The sequence below is a fragment of the Pithys albifrons genome, chromosome 18, assembly GCF_047495875.1.
Source record: "Pithys albifrons albifrons isolate INPA30051 chromosome 18, PitAlb_v1, whole genome shotgun sequence".
NCBI classification, from domain to species: domain Eukaryota; kingdom Metazoa; phylum Chordata; class Aves; order Passeriformes; family Thamnophilidae; genus Pithys; species Pithys albifrons.
Genome location: NC_092475.1, coordinates 8,346,590 through 8,365,300, shown reverse-complemented (window position 1 = coordinate 8,365,300; position 18,711 = coordinate 8,346,590). Strand labels below are relative to the sequence as shown.

General features: G+C 44.5%; 1 protein-coding gene across 1 annotated transcript; it reads left to right on the top strand.

The window, feature by feature from the left end:
• The first annotated feature begins 838 nt into the window (after positions 1-838).
• Positions 839-17,745, top strand: PARD6B (par-6 family cell polarity regulator beta). The gene is made up of 3 exons (XM_071572971.1): positions 839-1,060; positions 5,831-6,053; positions 13,225-17,745. Exons 1-3 carry the CDS (start codon positions 995-997, stop codon positions 14,052-14,054), a joined length of 1,119 nt encoding a protein of 372 aa, XP_071429072.1. The 5' UTR covers positions 839-994; the 3' UTR covers positions 14,055-17,745.
• Positions 17,746-18,711: the final 966 nt, after the last annotated feature.

The following is an 18,711-nucleotide window of genomic DNA, read 5'->3' as shown; positions in this document are numbered from 1 at the left end:
TGGCTAACATGAAAACAAACTCCATGAACGCCTTTACGCCACATTCCAACAGGAAGAATTCAAACTTGTAGTCTCATCAAGACTTGCTTCACTTAATGTGCAAACATCAGCCAGCACTGGTGCCCTCTGGGTGTGCAACACGCGGGATCCCACACTCAGGATCGCCAGGGTTGGGAGGGGGCCCTGGAGATCAGCAAGCTGAGATGTCTGAGAGGTTTGATGCCCCAGGGCTGTGAGGGCTGCGAGGTGCGGGCTGATGGCTCTGTGGGTTATGAGGGGTGGGCTGATGGCTCTGTGAGGGATGTGAAGGAGGTGAGGTGAGGGATGTGAGGTGCGGGCTGGTGGCTCCGCAGGGCTCTGTGAGATCGCGGCCAGTGAAAGGCCCCGACGAGAAGGCGCGGAGCCAACACGCGCTCCTATCACGGGCAAAGGCTGCGGGGGCACATCCCACACCTGCTCCCGGGAGGGCAAAAGAAGAGGGAAGAAAGGGAAGACGAGGATGGGGTGGAAGAGGAGGCAAAGGAAGAAGAGGAAGAAGAAAAGGAAGAAAAAGAGGAAGAAGAAGAGGAGGAAGAAGAGAAAGAAGAAGAGAGGAGGAAGAAGAAGAGGAAAAAGAAAGGAAGAAGAGGAAGAAGAAAAGAAGAAGAGGAAGAAGAAAAGGAAGGAGAAAAAAGAAAGAAGAAAAGGAAGAAGAGGAAGAAGAAAAGGAAGAAGAGGAAGAAGACTAGAAGGAGACCCCCCTCTCGCTCCGCCGCCCCCGCCCCGCGCGCCGCCAGCAGGTGCGCGGCCCCGCCCCGCGCGCTCCCGCGGAGGCGGCGCAGGCGCGTTCCCGCCCCGTACCCGGCAGGTGCCGGCCCCGCCCCGGCCCGGCCGCGCTCAGGGCGGAGGCGGCGGAGCGGCCGCGGCTCCAGGGGGGTCTCGGCTGGGCCGCTCCTGTCCCGTCCCGTCTCGCAGCGGAGCCAGCAGGGCCCGAGCGCACTCCCGAGCGCGCGGCATGAACCGGGCTCAGCGCGGCGCCGCGGGCAGCCGCGGCCTGGGCACCATGGAGGTGAAGAGCAAGGTGGGAGCCGCGGCCGGGGGGAGGGACCGGCTCTGCGGGGCCGCTGCGGGGCCAGGGCAGGCACCGGGGCAGGCTCTGGGGCAGGCTCTGGGGTCGGCACCGGGCCGAGCACGGGCGGCTGCGGGGGAAGGGACCGGCCCTGCGGGGCCGCGGCGGGCACCGCTCCGGGGCAGGGGCCGGGCCGGGCCGGGCCGGGGCGGCCGCGCTGACTCACCTGCCCAGGCCCCGGCACGGCTGCGGGCCCCGAGCCCCCGGCACGGCGCTCCGAGGAATACGAGTGGGTTTGAATGGCTTAAAAAAACCCAGGTAGAGGGAGTTGGCCCCTGAGTTCCCGCACAGGCTGAAAAACGTATGGAGGAATAGGCGTTTGGGGAGAGTTTCGGATAACTGGGCCAAAGGAGGTGTTTAGAGGCTTAATTCATGGACTCCGAAAGCTGCTCTCCGTCCGAATTGCAATGAGTGCGTTTGTTTAATATTTGTTTAACTTGGTGACTGTTTCTGTGGTTCCCTCTTTTGCTTAGTGATTATTCGTTTCTGTACTTTTTGTGGGGTAGAGATGTCCTTCCAGCTTACCTTAGGGGCAGAGGTAAGCCGGGCTGGCTTGTCCTAAAGCTTCTTTTCAGAGGCTGCCAGAGAATCCTGCACCGGCAGTGTTTTCTGAGCATAGCTGTGTGTTTCAGAATGTATCACCAGTGCCTTGTGGTCAGGGCTTTGCACAAATCTATACATTCTCCCATGTGTGTGTTCACTTCCACTCTATTTTTAATTTTTCGTTTGTTGGTTAGGCAAAGTTTTGCTGGGGAAGTTTTGATATTCTAAAAGAAAATACATTTTTTTGTTCTGTTTTATATCTGAAATAACTTCTTGATGTGTCATTCTGCTGTTAACAATTGTAAAACTGTAGGATGTGCAGTGTCAAGCTGTTAGTTAAATAAATGTTGAGTTAAAACCCCTTTTTCATTGTCCAGGCAAATTGTAAGCACCCCCACATGAGAATGTGTTTTCCTTTGGTGGGAACATGGATCTCTTGGTGTTTTTTAACTGATGACCAGCCTGAGGTCTGTGTTCTGTACCCTCCTTTCCTGCTAATCAAGTGTCACAGCAGCAGGGGAGGCGAAGCTTCAGGACTTGAGCTGTGTGGATTTGTAAGGATAACATTCCAGCAAGTGCTGAAACTTCAGGAAAATGTGTGGTTGGTCTCTGCAGCTTGAATGATGTTAACACTATAAAAAAAATCTCCTTTTCATGTGGACAAAAGCAGAAAGCACAGGAATATCTGGTAGCTCTGATTTCAAACACTAGTAAAGCACAACTGGTACTGTGGCTGGTGAAGTATTTTATTTTATTTATGCTCTTATGAGGTTCAAAACAATCAGTGTAACGTGCTTATAAACACAAACCAATTTTTCCTCAGCCCAAAACTAGGATTACTGTCTCCGTGTTGTGTGTTTTCCTTGATTTAAAATAAATCCAGGGAATCGCCCATGTGATGTTTTGGTGTTTGTACCCTAATGAATAGGGACTGTCCCTTAAGTGCATGTTTTGGAGCAGGTTCCAAGGCATTCCTCGAACCACTTGTCTCTAATGAATTATTTAACAGCACCTCCATTTAATATCGCAGAGGACTCAGCTTCCTTCTATGAAAATAAGCAATTCTAAAGAGAAAGAAGAAAGGCCTGTGTGGGAGGGGGGTGGAGGGAGCTGTTCCTGTGGAATGGCCTGGGCTTTGAAGGCTGATCAGTGATGTGCAGCTCTTTATTTAGATATTCCAAATCAATAGTTGTGCCCAGCTGACCAGGCTGGGCCAGCACTTACATGAGCACAGTCCTTCTGTTGGTCTGGTTCATTCACTTTGGATAACTGCTCTGAACTTGCCCTGGGGATTCCCCATAGTACTTAAATTCCAGTCAGCCCGTTTTCCTGTCATGGAAAATAAAATTTTATATCCCAAACTAGAGTTCCTGGTGATGGTATGGGAGCCCAAGAATAAACTTGCAGTTCTCTAGATATAAAATTTCAGCTTTCTCCCCCTATTTTATGGCTTGAAATAATATTTTTTTTCAGAGGTGGTCACTGGAGCTCGTGTTCTGTCAGTGCTGGGCAGTGTAGCAGCTTTACTGCTGTGGAACAGAGAACTTGTATAAAAATGTCACCCATAAGTGAGTCTGAAGTGAGACTCTGGGGTGCCTTCCTGTGGTGCTGACACGGCTCTCCTGCCTTTCCCAGGGGACTCAGCACATGGTTAGAGCTCAGGTGGCAGGAGCCTTCTCTGCTTAAGTTACTCTTCCAGTCTTTCATCTCCTCTGCAGTGTAAAGTGCAGGCCTATCTAATGGGGTGGAGTGCAGCATCTGATATAAAATGAGAACATTTCAGGGGGTTAAAATGAACTCGGGAATTGCACAGTTTTACTTTTGGCTTTCCTCTTCATAATGGCATTGAGCTTGTGGCAAACGGGAAACAAGAGCCGTGCTGTGAGTCTCTTGATATTTACACCAACTTTGTATAAAACATGGAAAAAATGAAAATCACGTTTGAAAATCTGACTGTTTGCTGCGATAAGATTCAAATTTACTCCAAATTGAGGGTGAAGCTGTTGGCTTTTTAAACTATTACTGACTTATGTTTAAACTATGTAGTCTTTGAAAGCAGTTTCCGCTGCTGCCCATGCACGGACAGTTCCCGTGGCATTCACACCTCCCAAAGCCGGGGAAGGATTTGAGACAAGATAAAAATCTTTCTCTGACATCATCATTCGTGCAGCTTCTGACGTGATGGGAGTTCCTCCTGTAGGCTGGGCTTGTTTTTTTGTTGTAGGCAGGTATGAATCACCCCGTCTGCCTTACTGTTCGTTAATGGTGCTGTAACTGGAGTATTTCTAGAGGAGGAATGTTCCCAGATATTCTTTATTTGAAACTTTTGGAGGAAGGAGGGGTGGTGAAGGTGTAGCTTGTTTTGAGTTAGCACCGTGTTAATGTGCTAACAACGGGCTCCTTGTCTCCTTATTTCTTTCCTTTGTTCGCATGTGAGAACTGCAAAGCTTTTATTCTCCAAAAGATTGTAATCAAATGTGAGGTGAAGGTTGGGCTGGAGCCTGGTGAGTGAACCTTCACATCTGTGTGTAACACACACACGAGTACTGATACTGAGGCATTTTGTTCGGTGTGTCCTGCTCTCCTCAGAGCTAAGTTTGCTAAATAAATTATTTTAAATTTTTATTTTCACTTTAGATCGGCAGTGTAATTCACCAAAAAAAGCCACCGAGTTTTTTAATCAGTAGCTTATTACCGGTATACATTAGCTTTTGATTCATTTACAGAAGCTGTTCTGGTTTTTGTAACCTGGCTGTGCTATCTCTGAATTCCTTTTAACATCCTTGGTATGTCGCTTGTGCCTGATAGGGAGGTTTGGGTTCTGTTTGCTTTGGGTTCTGCCCTTGGTGGGCAGTACTCTAAAATTTTGTTAGTTATGTGTGCTGAAATTAAATTTGTCTACATCAAATGCTGATTCTTTTACTGACACCCAGTTTAGTCTCATACCTGCCCCCACTGCACCATTCATTTTAGAATTTTTATTTTTATTTAGAATCGATTGGGTTGGAAAAGACCTTTGAGATCATCAAGTCCAACCCTTGGTCCAACTCCAGTCCCTTTACCAGATCATGGCACTCAGTGCCAGGTCCAACCTCAGTTTAAAAACCTCCAGGGATGGTGAATCCACCCCCTCTCTGGGCAGCCCATTCCAATGCCTGAGCACTCTCTCTGGAAAGAATTTTTTTTCCTGATCTCCAACTTCAATTTCCCCTGGCAGAGCTTGAGCCCATCGTGCCCCCTTGTCCTATTGCTGAGTGCCTGGGAGAAGAGACCAACCCCCACCTGGCCAGAACTTCCACCTGGCTATTCATAGTCTTGTGTTTTAATGAGTGTTTGCTTTTTAGATGATACAGGAGACTGAGGCTGAGTGGCCTTGTGAGCAAATCCTGTCCCTGAAAGTGCAGAGTGTCAGTGATCAAACTGCTCTTCGTATTTTCTGAATCTTGTCATATACCCGAGGTAGAACCACCATTTAAGACTGTGCAGTCAAGATTTGAGTCCTGATCATGCAAGTGAACCTTCAGAATGCTGTTAGGAGTAGTGGCTGGTGTCCTGTGTTACATCTCTCTTTAGGGAAGAGCAGAAGTGATTGGGCTCAGCTCCCCAAAGCTTTGCTGCTGCACGTGGTTTGTCCTTGCTTGTCTTCACGTCAGAGGCATTTTCATTTCTTGGCCAAACAACTGGGAGTCTGGAGCCTGATCATTCTCGTGTGGGTGAACTGTAGCTGTGTAACAACCATTACACTCTGTTCTGAAGTGCACTCGTAGTTCTTGGAGAAAAATTCCAGGTATTTACATACCACAGGAGGGTAATCACGTCGGGTTGAGCCACCACAGCAGTGCTGGCTGTGAGTTCTGGCCCTGCCTGAGAACGTGGAGGTTCCATCGGCGTGTGAGGATTGGCATTACTGGCACCAATTTGTCACCTCAGCTCCCACTAAACGGAATGGGGGGACAACCTTTGCCTGCTCAAAAGTACATGTTGAATCAAGTCCCAAAATAGTTATAACTCTGGGGGGAAAAAACCAAACAGTTGTTTTGACTGACTTTTTTATGCCTTTTCAAAATTAGTGGCTGTAGTTTCTAATGCACTTTTAATTCCAAAACTTTCCAGGTTTAGTGTTAAAATCGTTGGGTGTTGAATTTCCATCTTAATGATGTAAGATCTATTTTGTTGTAGTTTGGAGCAGAATTTCGACGGTTTTCTCTGGAGAGGTCCAAGCCTGGGAAGTTTGAGGAATTCTACGGATTGTTGCAGCACGTGCACAAGATTCCAAATGTTGATGTTCTGGTGGGATACACGGACATTCATGGAGACCTGCTGCCTATCAATAATGATGACAATTATCATAAAGCAGTTTCCACAGCCAATCCTCTACTCAGGATTTTCATTCAGAGAAAAGGTAAGTGCAGCTGAATTATGTGAATCATCTGTTTGTGCAGTTACCCCACATTGCCAGCAAACAGTGTGATGTGTGGAGGAAAAAACCCTTCAGTCCTATTTCATCATGTTGAATTCCATAGTAATTATGGCTCATGAAAGGTATTCACAACTTGTTGCTCTTGCAAGAACTTCCTCAGGCAACCTATTTATACTTTGTGCTTCTTTGCTAGTTCAGTTAAAGTCAAATCTCCAGCAAATGCTGCTTTCTGGTTTTATGCAAGCAAATGAAAATAAGCTTTAAACCTCTAGGGGCTTCTGCTCTGTATGTTGGATACTTTTCACTTGAAATTCCAATCTTGAGCAGCCAAGAGGCCATTACAGGATGGAAAGGAATATTGAAAGTCTTATTACATGAAATATTAAAATACAAGTATGAATTCAAGACTCACTTTGTAATATGCTGCTCTTATCACACTTCCCTAATAAAACATTCTGAAGCTTTGAATTGACAAGCTCATTTCAGTAACCAGCCCTCAGATGGGAGGGCTGCTGGTGGTGTGCATTCAGAGGTAGCATGTCTGCACTGGCTGTGTGTTCCTGATGTCTGCTTTTGTTCATGAAAGGGAAGAAATCCAATTAGAAGTTATATTTGTTCTTGTGATGTTCCCTGTCCCTGGTTGTTGCTAAGACAGGCATCCTTTCCTCACAAAATACTTGGGCATCAAAGCCTTCTGTCAACATTCCCCCTCCAAAAAATGAACAACTGCACAACAGCATAAACCCCCAATATTCACACTGGCAGCTGCCAGGTGCTGGCACAGTGTTTGGTTGGTTTGTGTTGATAGGATGGTCCAGTTGAGGACTGTGTTTTCAGTCCTGAAATGCCAAAGGCACGAACCATTTGCTTTAATAGAACGTGGAGCGGGACGAGGTCTGTGGTTCCATTTAATCCCCTACAGGGGCCATATGACGGAACGGATAAGCCACTTTGTCAGGCTGGGATTATTGAGTTTATATTTTAACACCATATGGTTTTAGATTGTCACTGGTGTTACCTGTCTGGTGTTGCCTATTCCCAGTGTTACATTTTTAACACCTTATTTTATCCTTGTACCTTCATTTAAAGCCTGATAGATTAGTTGTTACTTCTCTGGTACAAAGAGTTGATAAAAGGATGGATACAATGCACAGAAGCAGAAATAAGATTAACCCACTTTAGTTTATCAGAACAAGAATTGACTGGCAGGAAAAGCTGTGTAGAAAGTATCAGGTGTCATTGCCTTCCCTTGGACAGAAGAGACTTCTGGCTATGGAGTTCAGGGAATAAAGAACCCAGGCTGGAATGTTATTCCAGCACTTCCAGCACTGTAACTTTGCTGTGAGTTAATTGTGACCACGCTGATCAAGTCTCTTGATTAAATTGAGTCTTCATTGACAGCTTTTGCCATATGGAGCAGATACTTGTTTGATAGAAAATAAAGAAATAACTTGGTTCTGTATTTTATTTGTGATGCAGTGCCTGTAACCAAAGCTGAATTGCTGGAGTTAGAGATGAGTTGTACTTTGTGCATTGTGATTAAGGTGTGGTTAATTCATAGGAGTGCAGTGAACTTTATTGGATGTACTTCTGAAATAGAAAATAAATGAACAAATACCTGCTGTTGGTGGGGCTGTTTTGATCTGTGCTGGTTTGGAACTGTAGTAAGTGAAACAAGTTACTTTTCCACCTTCAAGGCTGCTTGTGGATTTCATGCATCCTCTTAAATCAGCTGAAAAATTTCTGTGAGTTTTGTAATGGAACTTCACCTTCTTTTGCATTTCCAGTTATAGTAGTTGTGAATTTAAGATCTTTGACAAGAAGCCACTGTGGTGAAGAGAGGAAGTTTCTGCTGTCTCAAAATATATGAACTTTTTTACACTGTTTTACCTGTTTAGAATCTACATGTAATTTACGCAAAGCAAAGTATGAGCAGACTTCAATAAAATCTAATGTAAATAGTGTTAACTTCCTCATATGTTGCATCCAAGGAACACCTTAAGGGGCTGAAAGGGGAGGAGAGATGTTTGTGCATTTATTGATAAGTGACAGTCATGATAATGGGACTGAAGTTTTGGAAATGTTGCTGTGTCAGAGTGAGCACTTTCTGCTCTTCAGTTGTGACTCCTCATTTCTGAGAGCTGTCAGTTTGTCCTGGACATTGATGTGTCTTGGTTAATGTGGTAAGAAACCTACAGAGCCTGTACAAAATTGCATCATTCCCCTCAACTCCTCTAATTGTATTTCACTAAATTCCTTTAAAATACTTAAAAGTGCCCCAGTGCTAAATCTAAACTGGGGCTTGGTGTCGCACCAGTGAGATCGGCTGTCAGCTTGTGGAAAGCAGTTCCTGGCTGGAATTTCATTCTGCAGTTTAACAGATTAACAGGTACTGTTGACATCTGGTATTTAAAGGTTAAACTGATGTATTGTGATTAAATCCAGATGTATGGGAGTCACTCTGTCTGTGAGAAAAACCCAAGGAGGGAAACAGAGACTGCACAGGCTGGAGGACAGTTTGATGTGGGGAACTATGGATTCTAAATACAGGATTAATAGAGATAGCAGAGATACATTTCATTATAATGTCCTTAAAAGAGACTTGCAGGATATTAAACTTAATATACAACTCTTGCAAGTTCAGCATGTGTGTGGCTGTTTAGTGAAGAGTGGATTCTTTGGTTAATCCATTTGTGCCTCTTTTCACCGAGGAGCTTTATTTTGGTGAGCAGCTGACTTTCCAAACAGCTCTTTATGGGCTACCCTGGTTATCCTGAGGTCCCTTCCTAAAAACACAGGTTAGTTTCCTAAAATCACGTTTTATATATCTTGTGATGAAGAGATGATTTGTTTGGGCTGTGTACTAACTACTTGGGGCTTTGGAAATTAAATTCTTGAGGGGTAACTCTGTGTTGCTTTGCAGATAGATCAGGAAAATATTTTAAAAATCTTGTCTTGAACAACGTTAAATTGAAACCAGATTTGCACTTGTGGGCTTTTGTTTTCAGCTTCATGCAGTGAGTCTGAACAGATTCGGGGACACCTTGAGCCTGAGACTGCTGGGAAAAGCCATCCCTGCCCTGCCTGGACGTTCTCCTTAATGCTATCTGGAGTTTACACCTTGTCCTTTGGCTTCAGGCCAAAATATTTTCTGCCACAGCTTTAAACTGATTAGTGAAGTGCCAGAACAAAGATGCCTTTGTACTTGAGAGTATTGCTTTAGCAAATTTGTTCAGCAGTGGAGGGGAGGTTAACCAGAGTGTGCTGTCTGACTGAGATTTGGACTCAGGAGTTTTTATCAGCCTTTTGCTGTTTTCCCTCCACAAATTCTGTAACTTTAACTGTGTATCTGAAAGCTCATGCTAGTTTTGAATTATTAGACTGCTAAGAGCAGTTATAATGCAAAAAACTTACCCTCTGATGCATCAGTTTCTAAATGTTTTGACATCTGGCTTGCAATTTTGGGATGCTTTTATTTCAACAATGCATCCTGGAACTTAAGAAGGTTTCTAGAAACAAAAGCACCAGCTCTGTTAAGGTTTCTGATTGTATATTCATCTTTTGAAAGAGATTTAAAGTTCCTATCTCTTCCAAAGAAATGTTTTTCTGATCTTAGTTTTTTATTTTAAATCTGTTATTTCACATATTTACATAATATTTCTTTCTAAGCCACTCCTTTTGCAACTGATCTTTGTGTTCCTCTACTAACTCTGGAAAATCTTGATTTGGACAGAAGTTTAAGCCTTATGAGCTGATAGTTGTGAAGCCAGGCTGGGTGGTGGCTTTTGTGAGGGAGGTTGGGGACAGCTCTAGGTCTGACTTGAGTGAAGAGCACAGACTGCCTTTAACCACTTGCAGGACACTGTTTGGATGTAATAAATGTGTTTGTATATCCAGTGTGTGCCAGGCCGGGTGAGGGGCCTGCCATGAAGGTGAGGAGGAAGCCCTGGGGCCACTGGGGCGAGCTGGGAACATTCACATGATACTCATTTGGTGTGACAGAAAGGGTGAAGTACCAGAAACTGTCTGAGCCCCTGGATTTGTTTTGAATTTAGGGAGAAAACTCTGTAAACTGAATACCTGTGCAATGTACGTGGGACAGTCCATGACCTATAAAATAACCTTTGCACTCATTAACGTTCTTAAATCTAATATTCAAGTCACCATTGTCTATTGCTTGTCTAAAACCACCTACACTGTCACCTTCTTGCTGTTCTTGTGTTGCTTTGTGTTTAGCAGTAAAAAATATTTAAAGCAATACCTGTCTGGGAGCTGATTTCACAATTGTCCTTTCCAGGTTGTTTTGTAAACAGTTGTAGCTCTAAATTGAAAAAAAAAAAAGAGACTATTGCAACTCAGTGGATTGCAAAAATCCTTCCAATGAAGCACCAGATGTCTAACTTGAAACTGGTTGGATGGGTTGTCAGGAGAGATAAGGGCAAAACTTCTCACACTTTCTTCTTTGATCATGAATTTTAACTGCACAACAGAAGAATTGCTCTGTGTTGTCTGAAAAGGCTGCACATTGGAGGTCAGCAACTTACAGGGGTTTAAACAGCTGATCTTCAGTCAGTCAGATATCCAAGGGGCATTCTACAGACAAAATGGTAAGTTTGCACTTTTGGAGCTATTTCACACCTCAGACTGGTCCACCTGTTGGTTTGGGAGGTTGAATGGGTTTTTAATGAACCAACTCAGAAGTTACTTACACTGAACACTCTTGGGCGTCTGAAGAAAAGGTTTTAGGCTATTCCTAAAGCTTCCTTGCTTGATGTTGAGACCTAATGTTACTTTGTAATTTAAAGTTAAATGAACATAACCGACATTGTCACAGAAGTAACTGCAGAGTTGAAATCAGGTTCCTTCAGAAATAATTCCTGTTTGTTGACTAAATCAGTGAAGAACTTTATCTGTGAATGTCAATGCAAAAGATGCTCTGTCTGTAGCAAACAGCAAAGCAGTAGCTTTGCCTCCCTTGCTCTGTGATTGTTAAACAAAAACCAGTTAAATGAGGCCATCAGGACACTTCTTTCTAAGCCATGGTGGTGAGCTGTTGTGTACACACAAGGTATGAGTTTATAATAAATCCCTCTGGGGTTTTTTTGTGGGCTAATTAAAATTAGGGGGTTTTTTTCCCTTGTCCTTTATGTTTTAGAATACCAAGTCAAAGGCTGCCTTACAGAGCAGTCAAAGGGCTGTTCATGTTTTCAGGGAGGAGTTAGTGTTCCATGATGTGGCAGTGGTGAACTGTTGCTCCAGAAATACTTTGTCTGTTCTGTTTTGCCTAAAGCATCTGAAGAATCCAAATGTAACTGGTACTTGTCTGTGTATCTCAGCCTTCTTTTGACTTGCCCAACTCTCCCTGCAGTGACAGCTCCTTGAAATGCCACACTGGGGCAGCTTGCCATGGTTATTCCAGTTCACAGATTGAAATGTATAGCCATTCTTTTACTTTCTTGGCTCTACCAATGGCATCTTAATGTGATAACACAAAGAAATCCCAACTTCTCTGAGTCCCAGGGGTAGTGCAAACCAGTTCTGCTTAATTTTTTTTAATCCACTTTCAAAACTACAAATGTAAATCCAAGGCAACACAAATCTGAATGTATTTAGGTTCATTCTTTTTGGAGAGTTATAGCATATTAAAACCAGAAATGGAACCTTTGGTAACTTGGCATTGCAGGAATCAGAATTGCTTCATAGAACATGTGTTCTCTTCCCTCGGTAGCTGCATGACTAGTGTTTGTTTTTTGAAGTTCTAAGCCATTTGCATATTTTGTATCCAGTTGTGGCAGTTACTGCACTGCCTGCATGAACAGCTTTGCCTCAAGTATTTGTGTGCAAGGTCTCTTTGTTTCTGCTCCACAGCCATTTTACCTACATGGCGTGGGGGCAGGGAGGAGTGCAGAGTGGAATAAGCTTTCTGGAGTTTGAATCCAGGTCACTTGGCTGGCACCCAGCAACTAGGCAATAATAGGCACGCTGGCTGCTTTCCCTTTTTCATTCTTCCTTTTCCAATGATCTGAAACCTGAGCAGAGAAAACCAGCAAGTGGAATTACTCTGAATAAAATTAAAATGTTTCTAGGAATGTACTCACTCTTTCCATGCTACCCTGTAGTTCTTTGTGTCTGCTGCTGCTAAATTGCTTTAGTTTTTTTGTGTACCCTCTTTCCTTTGGTAGAACAAACCCAAAAGTATTAGGACTTGGAATCTCTTAGCATTCAGGCTTTTGTTTTGTCAGTAGAGAGAAATGTGTGCTGTATTAAACCAGGAGCCTTCTGGACCAGGTGTGTTGTGCTGGCCTGAACACCAATCCTGGTGCTCCCTCTGAAGGGTCCAACTCCCTGTGCCCTGAACACCAGTCCTGGTGCTCCCTCCGAAGGGTCCAACCCCCTGTGCCCTGAACACCAATCCTGGTGCTCCCTCTGAAGGGTCCAACCCCCTGTGCCCTGAACACCAGTCCTGGTGCTCCCTCTGAAGGGTCTATAACCCCTGTGCCCTGAACACCAATCCTGGTGCTCCCTCTGAAGGGTCCAACCCCCTGTGCCCTGAACACCAGTCCTGGTGCTCCCTCTGAAGGGTCTATAACCCCTGTGCCCTGAACACCAGTCCTGGTGCTCCCTCTGAAGGGTCTATAACCCCTGTGCCCTGAACAGCAGTCCTGGTGCTCCCTCTGAAGAGTCTGTAACCCCTGTGCCTTGAACACCAGTCCTGGTGCTCCCTCTGAAGGGTCTGTAACCCCTGTGCCTTGAACAGAATCCTGGTGCTCCCTCTGAAGGGTCTGTAACCCCTGTGCCTTGAACACCAGTCCTGGTGCTCCCTCTGAAGGGTCTATAACCCCTGTGGCCTGAACAGCAGTCCTGGTGCTCCCTCTGAAGGGTCTATAACCCCTGTGCCCTGAACACCAGTCCTGGTGCTCCCTCTGAAGGGTCCAACCCCCTGTGCCCTGAACACCAGTCCTGGTGCTCCCTCTGAAGGGTCTATAACCCCTGTGCCCTGAACACCAGTCCTGGTGCTCCCTCTGAAGGGTCTATAACCCCTGTGGCCTGAACAGCAGTCCTGGTGCTCCCTCTGAAGGGTCTATAACCCCTGTGGCCTGAACGGCAGTCCTGGTGCTCCCTCTGAAGGTCTAACCCCTGTGCTCTCTTGCAGAAGACGCAGACTACAGTGCCTTCGGGACAGACACCCTGACGAGGAAGAAGAACGTCCTGTCCAATGTGCTGCGGACGGATAACCACAAGAAGAAGCCCCACATTGTCATTAGCATGCCCCAGGACTTCAGGCCAGTGTCCTCCATCATAGATGTGGATATTCTCCCCGAGACCCACCGCAGGGTGCGGCTGTACAAGTACGGGACCGACAAGCCTCTGGGGTTCTACATCCGCGACGGCTCGAGCGTCAGAGTGACACCGCATGGCTTAGAGAAAGTGCCAGGGATTTTCATATCCAGGCTTGTCCCTGGAGGGCTGGCTCAGAGCACAGGCTTACTGGCTGTCAATGATGAGGTACTGGAGGTGAATGGAATCGAGGTGTCAGGCAAAAGTCTGGATCAAGTTACAGACATGATGATTGCAAACAGCCGCAACCTGATCATCACGGTCAGACCCGCCAACCAGAGGAACAATGTTGTGAGGAACAGTCGGACTTCGGGCAGCTCCGGCCAGTCCACAGAGTCCAGCCTTCCAAGCAGCACGCCAAACATTTTGGGAAGCCTCTTGCAAGGAGAAGAGGAGAGTGATGAAGAGGACATTATTATTGAAGATAGTGGGGAGCCACAGCAGATCCCAAAAGCTGCACCGACCAGTGAAAGCATAGAATCGTTGTCACAAATTGAACTCCTTCATGAGTCCACCCAAAATGGATTCCTTCCTTCCAGTGAGATGAACTCCAATCACTCAGCAGGCAGCATTAGCATGGAATATGAAGTACCAGATCCAGGGCGTAAGTCACTGGAAGAAGATGGAACTATCATAACACTATGAAATTCCATTGGTGTGCTTTATGTTAAGTAAGGATGCCATACATGTTTTAATTGGGCTTAATATGTAATACATTTGATACCTCTCCATCTACCAAGCACTGCAGTTAGTTTAAAAGGAGGGAAAAAAGTAAATAGACAAAATTCAGAGTTATATAAGTTGATTATCTTCATTAATTCTGCACTTCAATGTAAATAATTCACAAAAGCCAGAGGACAATTGATAAATGGCTGAATCTGGATAAGGAAAATTTAAATTGAAAATGAAGGATAGCTAAGAGGTGAGCTTTCTTTTAAAGGTACTTGATTTTTTAAATGTTTTTTTAATGCCAGATACTACTGGTTCTGTAGAAGTAAACTTCATTATGTGTGAGGTTGACTATCTAATGTCCTGTGGTTTCATGTTCATCTGAAGTGCTGCTTTAGCCCCCTCAGTCCTGCCCTGGACTGCTGAGCTGCTGGTGGGGCTCTGCAGGAGGAGACTGGCAGAGGTTGGTGGGCAGAGCTGGGGGTGGCTGGGCTGTTCCCTGGCTGACACTGGGAGCACGGGGCTTTGGAGATCGGGGCTTGGAGGGTGACTGTTCCTTTGTAGTGAATGTGCAACCACAGGCTCGTTAGTCATGCACCTTTACTGGTTCTAATGGCCAGGCAAGCTTAATGACTCTGATTTTGAAATTCAAATGTGAAAGTCTTTAACACTGGTGCATCAAAGACCTGCCCTCATTTTAGTTTGCAATATTTTTAAGACATTGTTGAATTCAGTTGCTAATCCCAGTAAATTGCAAAAAGAATCAAATGTAAATTCAATGCTATGGAAATAGCAGAACATAATCTCTGTTAAAATTGCAGTCCTAGTAGAACCTGTAAGAGTTTCTACTGACCAAGGTTTGTTGTAGTGAGTCTGGATAATGTAAAACATTACTTTCTTCAAACCTGAACAAGTTAGAACAATTTACGTTAAATCCCTGGATTAAGAAATGTCTTAAATCAGAATGAGGCTTTACTAGAACTTGTTTGAGTGATGTGATACGAAGTTACCCATTACAGTGAACTGAGCTGTAAATTCAGATCTGTGTGTGCCCCTGGCCAGGTGTTGTGGATATTCCAGAGCTGCTCCGTGTCACAACACTGGTGACAAGTCCTGATGCTGTGAGCACACAGGTGTGTGTGTAACCAGCTGCACTCACTGGCATTGGTGCAGGGGAGGCTTCTGGCCTTGTTTTCCCCTTCCCCTTTTTGTATCTCCCGCTCTCTGGGTTCCCAACCTGACCCTTCGCTGGGAATGTAAGTTGTGTCAAGAAAGTGAGATGGGAAGTAACAGGATTGGGGAAGAAGGATGGCTGGAGCTTCTCCCCAGGGATCCTGTAGCCTCTAAGAAGGAAGTACCAGTTCTGTTCTGTGGTCCTGTGCTCACCATAGCCAGGAGTCAGTGCTTGGGAGCATGTTCTACCCTCTGAGAAGACAGGATGAGTGGGAAGGGACACTATCCCCTTTCTTTTTTTCCCTCAGTCTATCTTGAGGAAACATCTACCTCTGGTAACTTTACTAACAGGACACTAACTGTAACTTTAATGTCAAGGCACCTGTAAAGGTCTTCATAGACTCTGAGGCTAAAGCTGTATTTGTTTAAGACTTGTGACGATGCAAACACCAGTGCAGAAATCCCTGCTGTTTGGTGTTACAAAATGCACATTTGAAATGGGTGTTCTCAAACCTTGCAGATGCCGAGAGAGGCATTTGTAGCCCTTATGGTTTATGGAGAGCAGGCAGTGCTGCTCTGCAAGTACAGGTGAGGGGGCTCTGGCCTCACACTTATTTGTGGTTTCTTCAGTGTGCATAAGGAGAGGCCCTGCAACCTTTTATAAGAGCAAGAACTTTGAAGTTGTTCACTTACTTTGCTAATAATTAAAAATGAAGTAACTACATCCACTTAGTGTGAAATGAGGAAAAGAAATAATTCATTCTGCAACATATAGACTTTACCTGTACATGTTTTCTCTCAGTGCTGCTCTACACTTCCTTTCTTCAAGGAAGATTGTTTACTTTAAAATATCTTTGTTTTTTCCTTTATCAAAAGACTTTTCTTCCTGTATGAAATAACCAGTGGAGGATGAGGCTCATTATTCTGCTAGTTTGCACTTCTGTGCCTTTGGTTTACTTGAATGTATTGTGAATAATCAAAGGAATAAAGGCACTTGGATGGGAAGAGAAATGAGGTCCACAGGTACAGAGAATGAACTGGCAGTGCACTGACTGCAGGTGTAACGCTTTCATTCCGTGGAATCCCTTCTGGGGCTGTCGTGGTCCATGAGTGTTTTGCAGCTTGGATTACAGCTTGGGCTGGGTCTGGGAATGCCCAGCTGGCAGGGGAGCTGCTCAGGTCCCTGCCCGAGGCTGGTGTGTCACCCAGGCTGTGCTTGGAGCAGGGGCATGGATAGTTGGAATGTATATGCCAGTATTAAGGACTTGGAGAAGTTTAACTGGGGTCCTACTCTAATCTGCATGAGAATCTCTTAGGACCTTTCCCGCAAACTGTTTAATCTAAATGTGAGACAATATTCTTTTTGACATATATCGTGTTCTGTTTTACAGACATTTGGTAACATGTAGTAAAACGAAGCATTTGGGACTGGATAAAAACATTAAAGAATAAACCTAAACGTGTTTTTTTAAGCGTGTATTTACAGTTACAATGACAGACTGCACAGCATGTAATTGCTTAATGCTGCAGTTACCATAAAGTTCCTAAAGTTCTTCCATATCTTACTAATGCATACACTGTTAATTACAAAATATTTTTAAATTGCTACTTCAGGATGATCAATGGTTGATTATGAGTGGCTAAACTCAATTTTATATATAAATGATATTTGGGTTCACTATAAGGTTTTTTAAAATATACTGATACTGTTAGCCTTTCATTCACTACCTCCTAAATTTTTAACATCCTTACTGTTTTCTCCCTGGAAGACAATACTTAAAGGCTTGACTGTTTTATATAGATTTTATCTTTAGCTAAAAAAAAGGAAGAAACCCAGAAGTGACAGTGAGGATGCTGCGCATGATTGACAATATTACGCTGCTATTGATGTAATCTGTGTGTATCGAGTATCCTGTGTATGTAAATTGTATTTTCAATCCAGATTTTATAAATTAACTTATAAGTATCCAAATGATTTCAGAGCAGAATGGAAAACTACAATTCCTTTGACTAGTGTTATATGTTGTACATGCACAGTGGGGGGACAGGTCATTCCTCCCTTGCGATGGGAGATCTAAGTGCACCTTAATAGGAAGAAGAACAAATTCTTAATAGAATTAAGATGCATTTACTTTGAAGTTCTGCTGTGGTACTGGAGAAGTCAAGCCTAACTGTGAATCATATTTTTTTTTCCACACCTGAGTTAAATTTAGGACAATGTTCTCACAAGCTGTCTTTAACATGTGTATTTTTGTGAATATTATGTATTTTCTAATTAAATTTTACTTGCAATGTGATTTTTACATGAATGAACTTGTTTAAAATGTCAAATATCAGTATTTTTCTTACAACTTTAATGTATAATGTACGTTGGTATCTCACTGAATGAAGATTGATTTTACAGAATCAAGCTAGATGTAGTTGTATATTAGTCTTATATTTTTACAGACTGGAATAATAAATGGATATAGAAATAAAAGAGTTTTTTTCTTGATTACTTTGTCAGATAAATGAAAATAAGGAAGAATGTCTCCTCTTTTTCTCAAGTGTGACAGCAGATGGGCTTCATGTGTTTCTCCTGCACAGCTCAGTGTTTTCCTGTCAGCCTTCACCCTGTGCTTCCTGAGCCTTCCCTGGGCAGAGCTCTGCCCGTGGGAGGTCACAGGAGTTCCAAACACTTGCCCTTGGTCCTCTAGACTAACCTGTGCTGTGCTTGTTCCTGCAGGAGCTGCCAGTAGTGCCTCCTGCAAGGAGTGCCTGCCTGAGCCTGTGAGGTGGATCCTCGTTCTCCCTCACCTGTGCCAGGTGCTCTGGGCACGTGGGGTTGTCACTGCTGCTCTGAGTACTTGGTGACCTGTCTCTATTACAGTTTTAACTCAAACCCATTTGACTTGCAAATATTTTCTCCCATCTTTTTTGCCTTGGCAGCCCTTGTGAACATTTACCCAGTGGCCAGAGACTCGAGCTGTGTTCAGCCCTTTTTGGTGACCTTTGGCTCTGCTGCTTTGGGGCCGAGCACACGACTCCTGTTCTGCACTTCCCTCTGTGTCTGCAGCAGGAGCCACATCCCCAGGAGTGCCTTCGTCTGTGAGGATAAAGTGAGCTTGATGGGCCTGGCTGAGCAGAGGAGGCACAGAGTGCTGGGCTGGGACACTGCCAGGGAATGAGACTGAAGGGCCCGCTCAGGCCAGGCAGCAATGCAGTTCTAGAAAGCACTAATACCTACAGGTCGTTTTCTTAAACCAAGGAACTGGTTTAAAGGGAGACTGGAGCTTTCCCTGCTGCTGCCACCTCCAGGAAGGAATGCAGTTGTTAACTGCAGTAACATCCAGCCCTTAAACACCAGCAGTATTTAACTTTTCTCAAGGTGATGAGCTCTTAACAAGGTATTAAGACTTGAGTTATTTTATGAAATTTAAAGTTTCTGTATTAGTTACAAATACAAGGACTTCCCAGGATT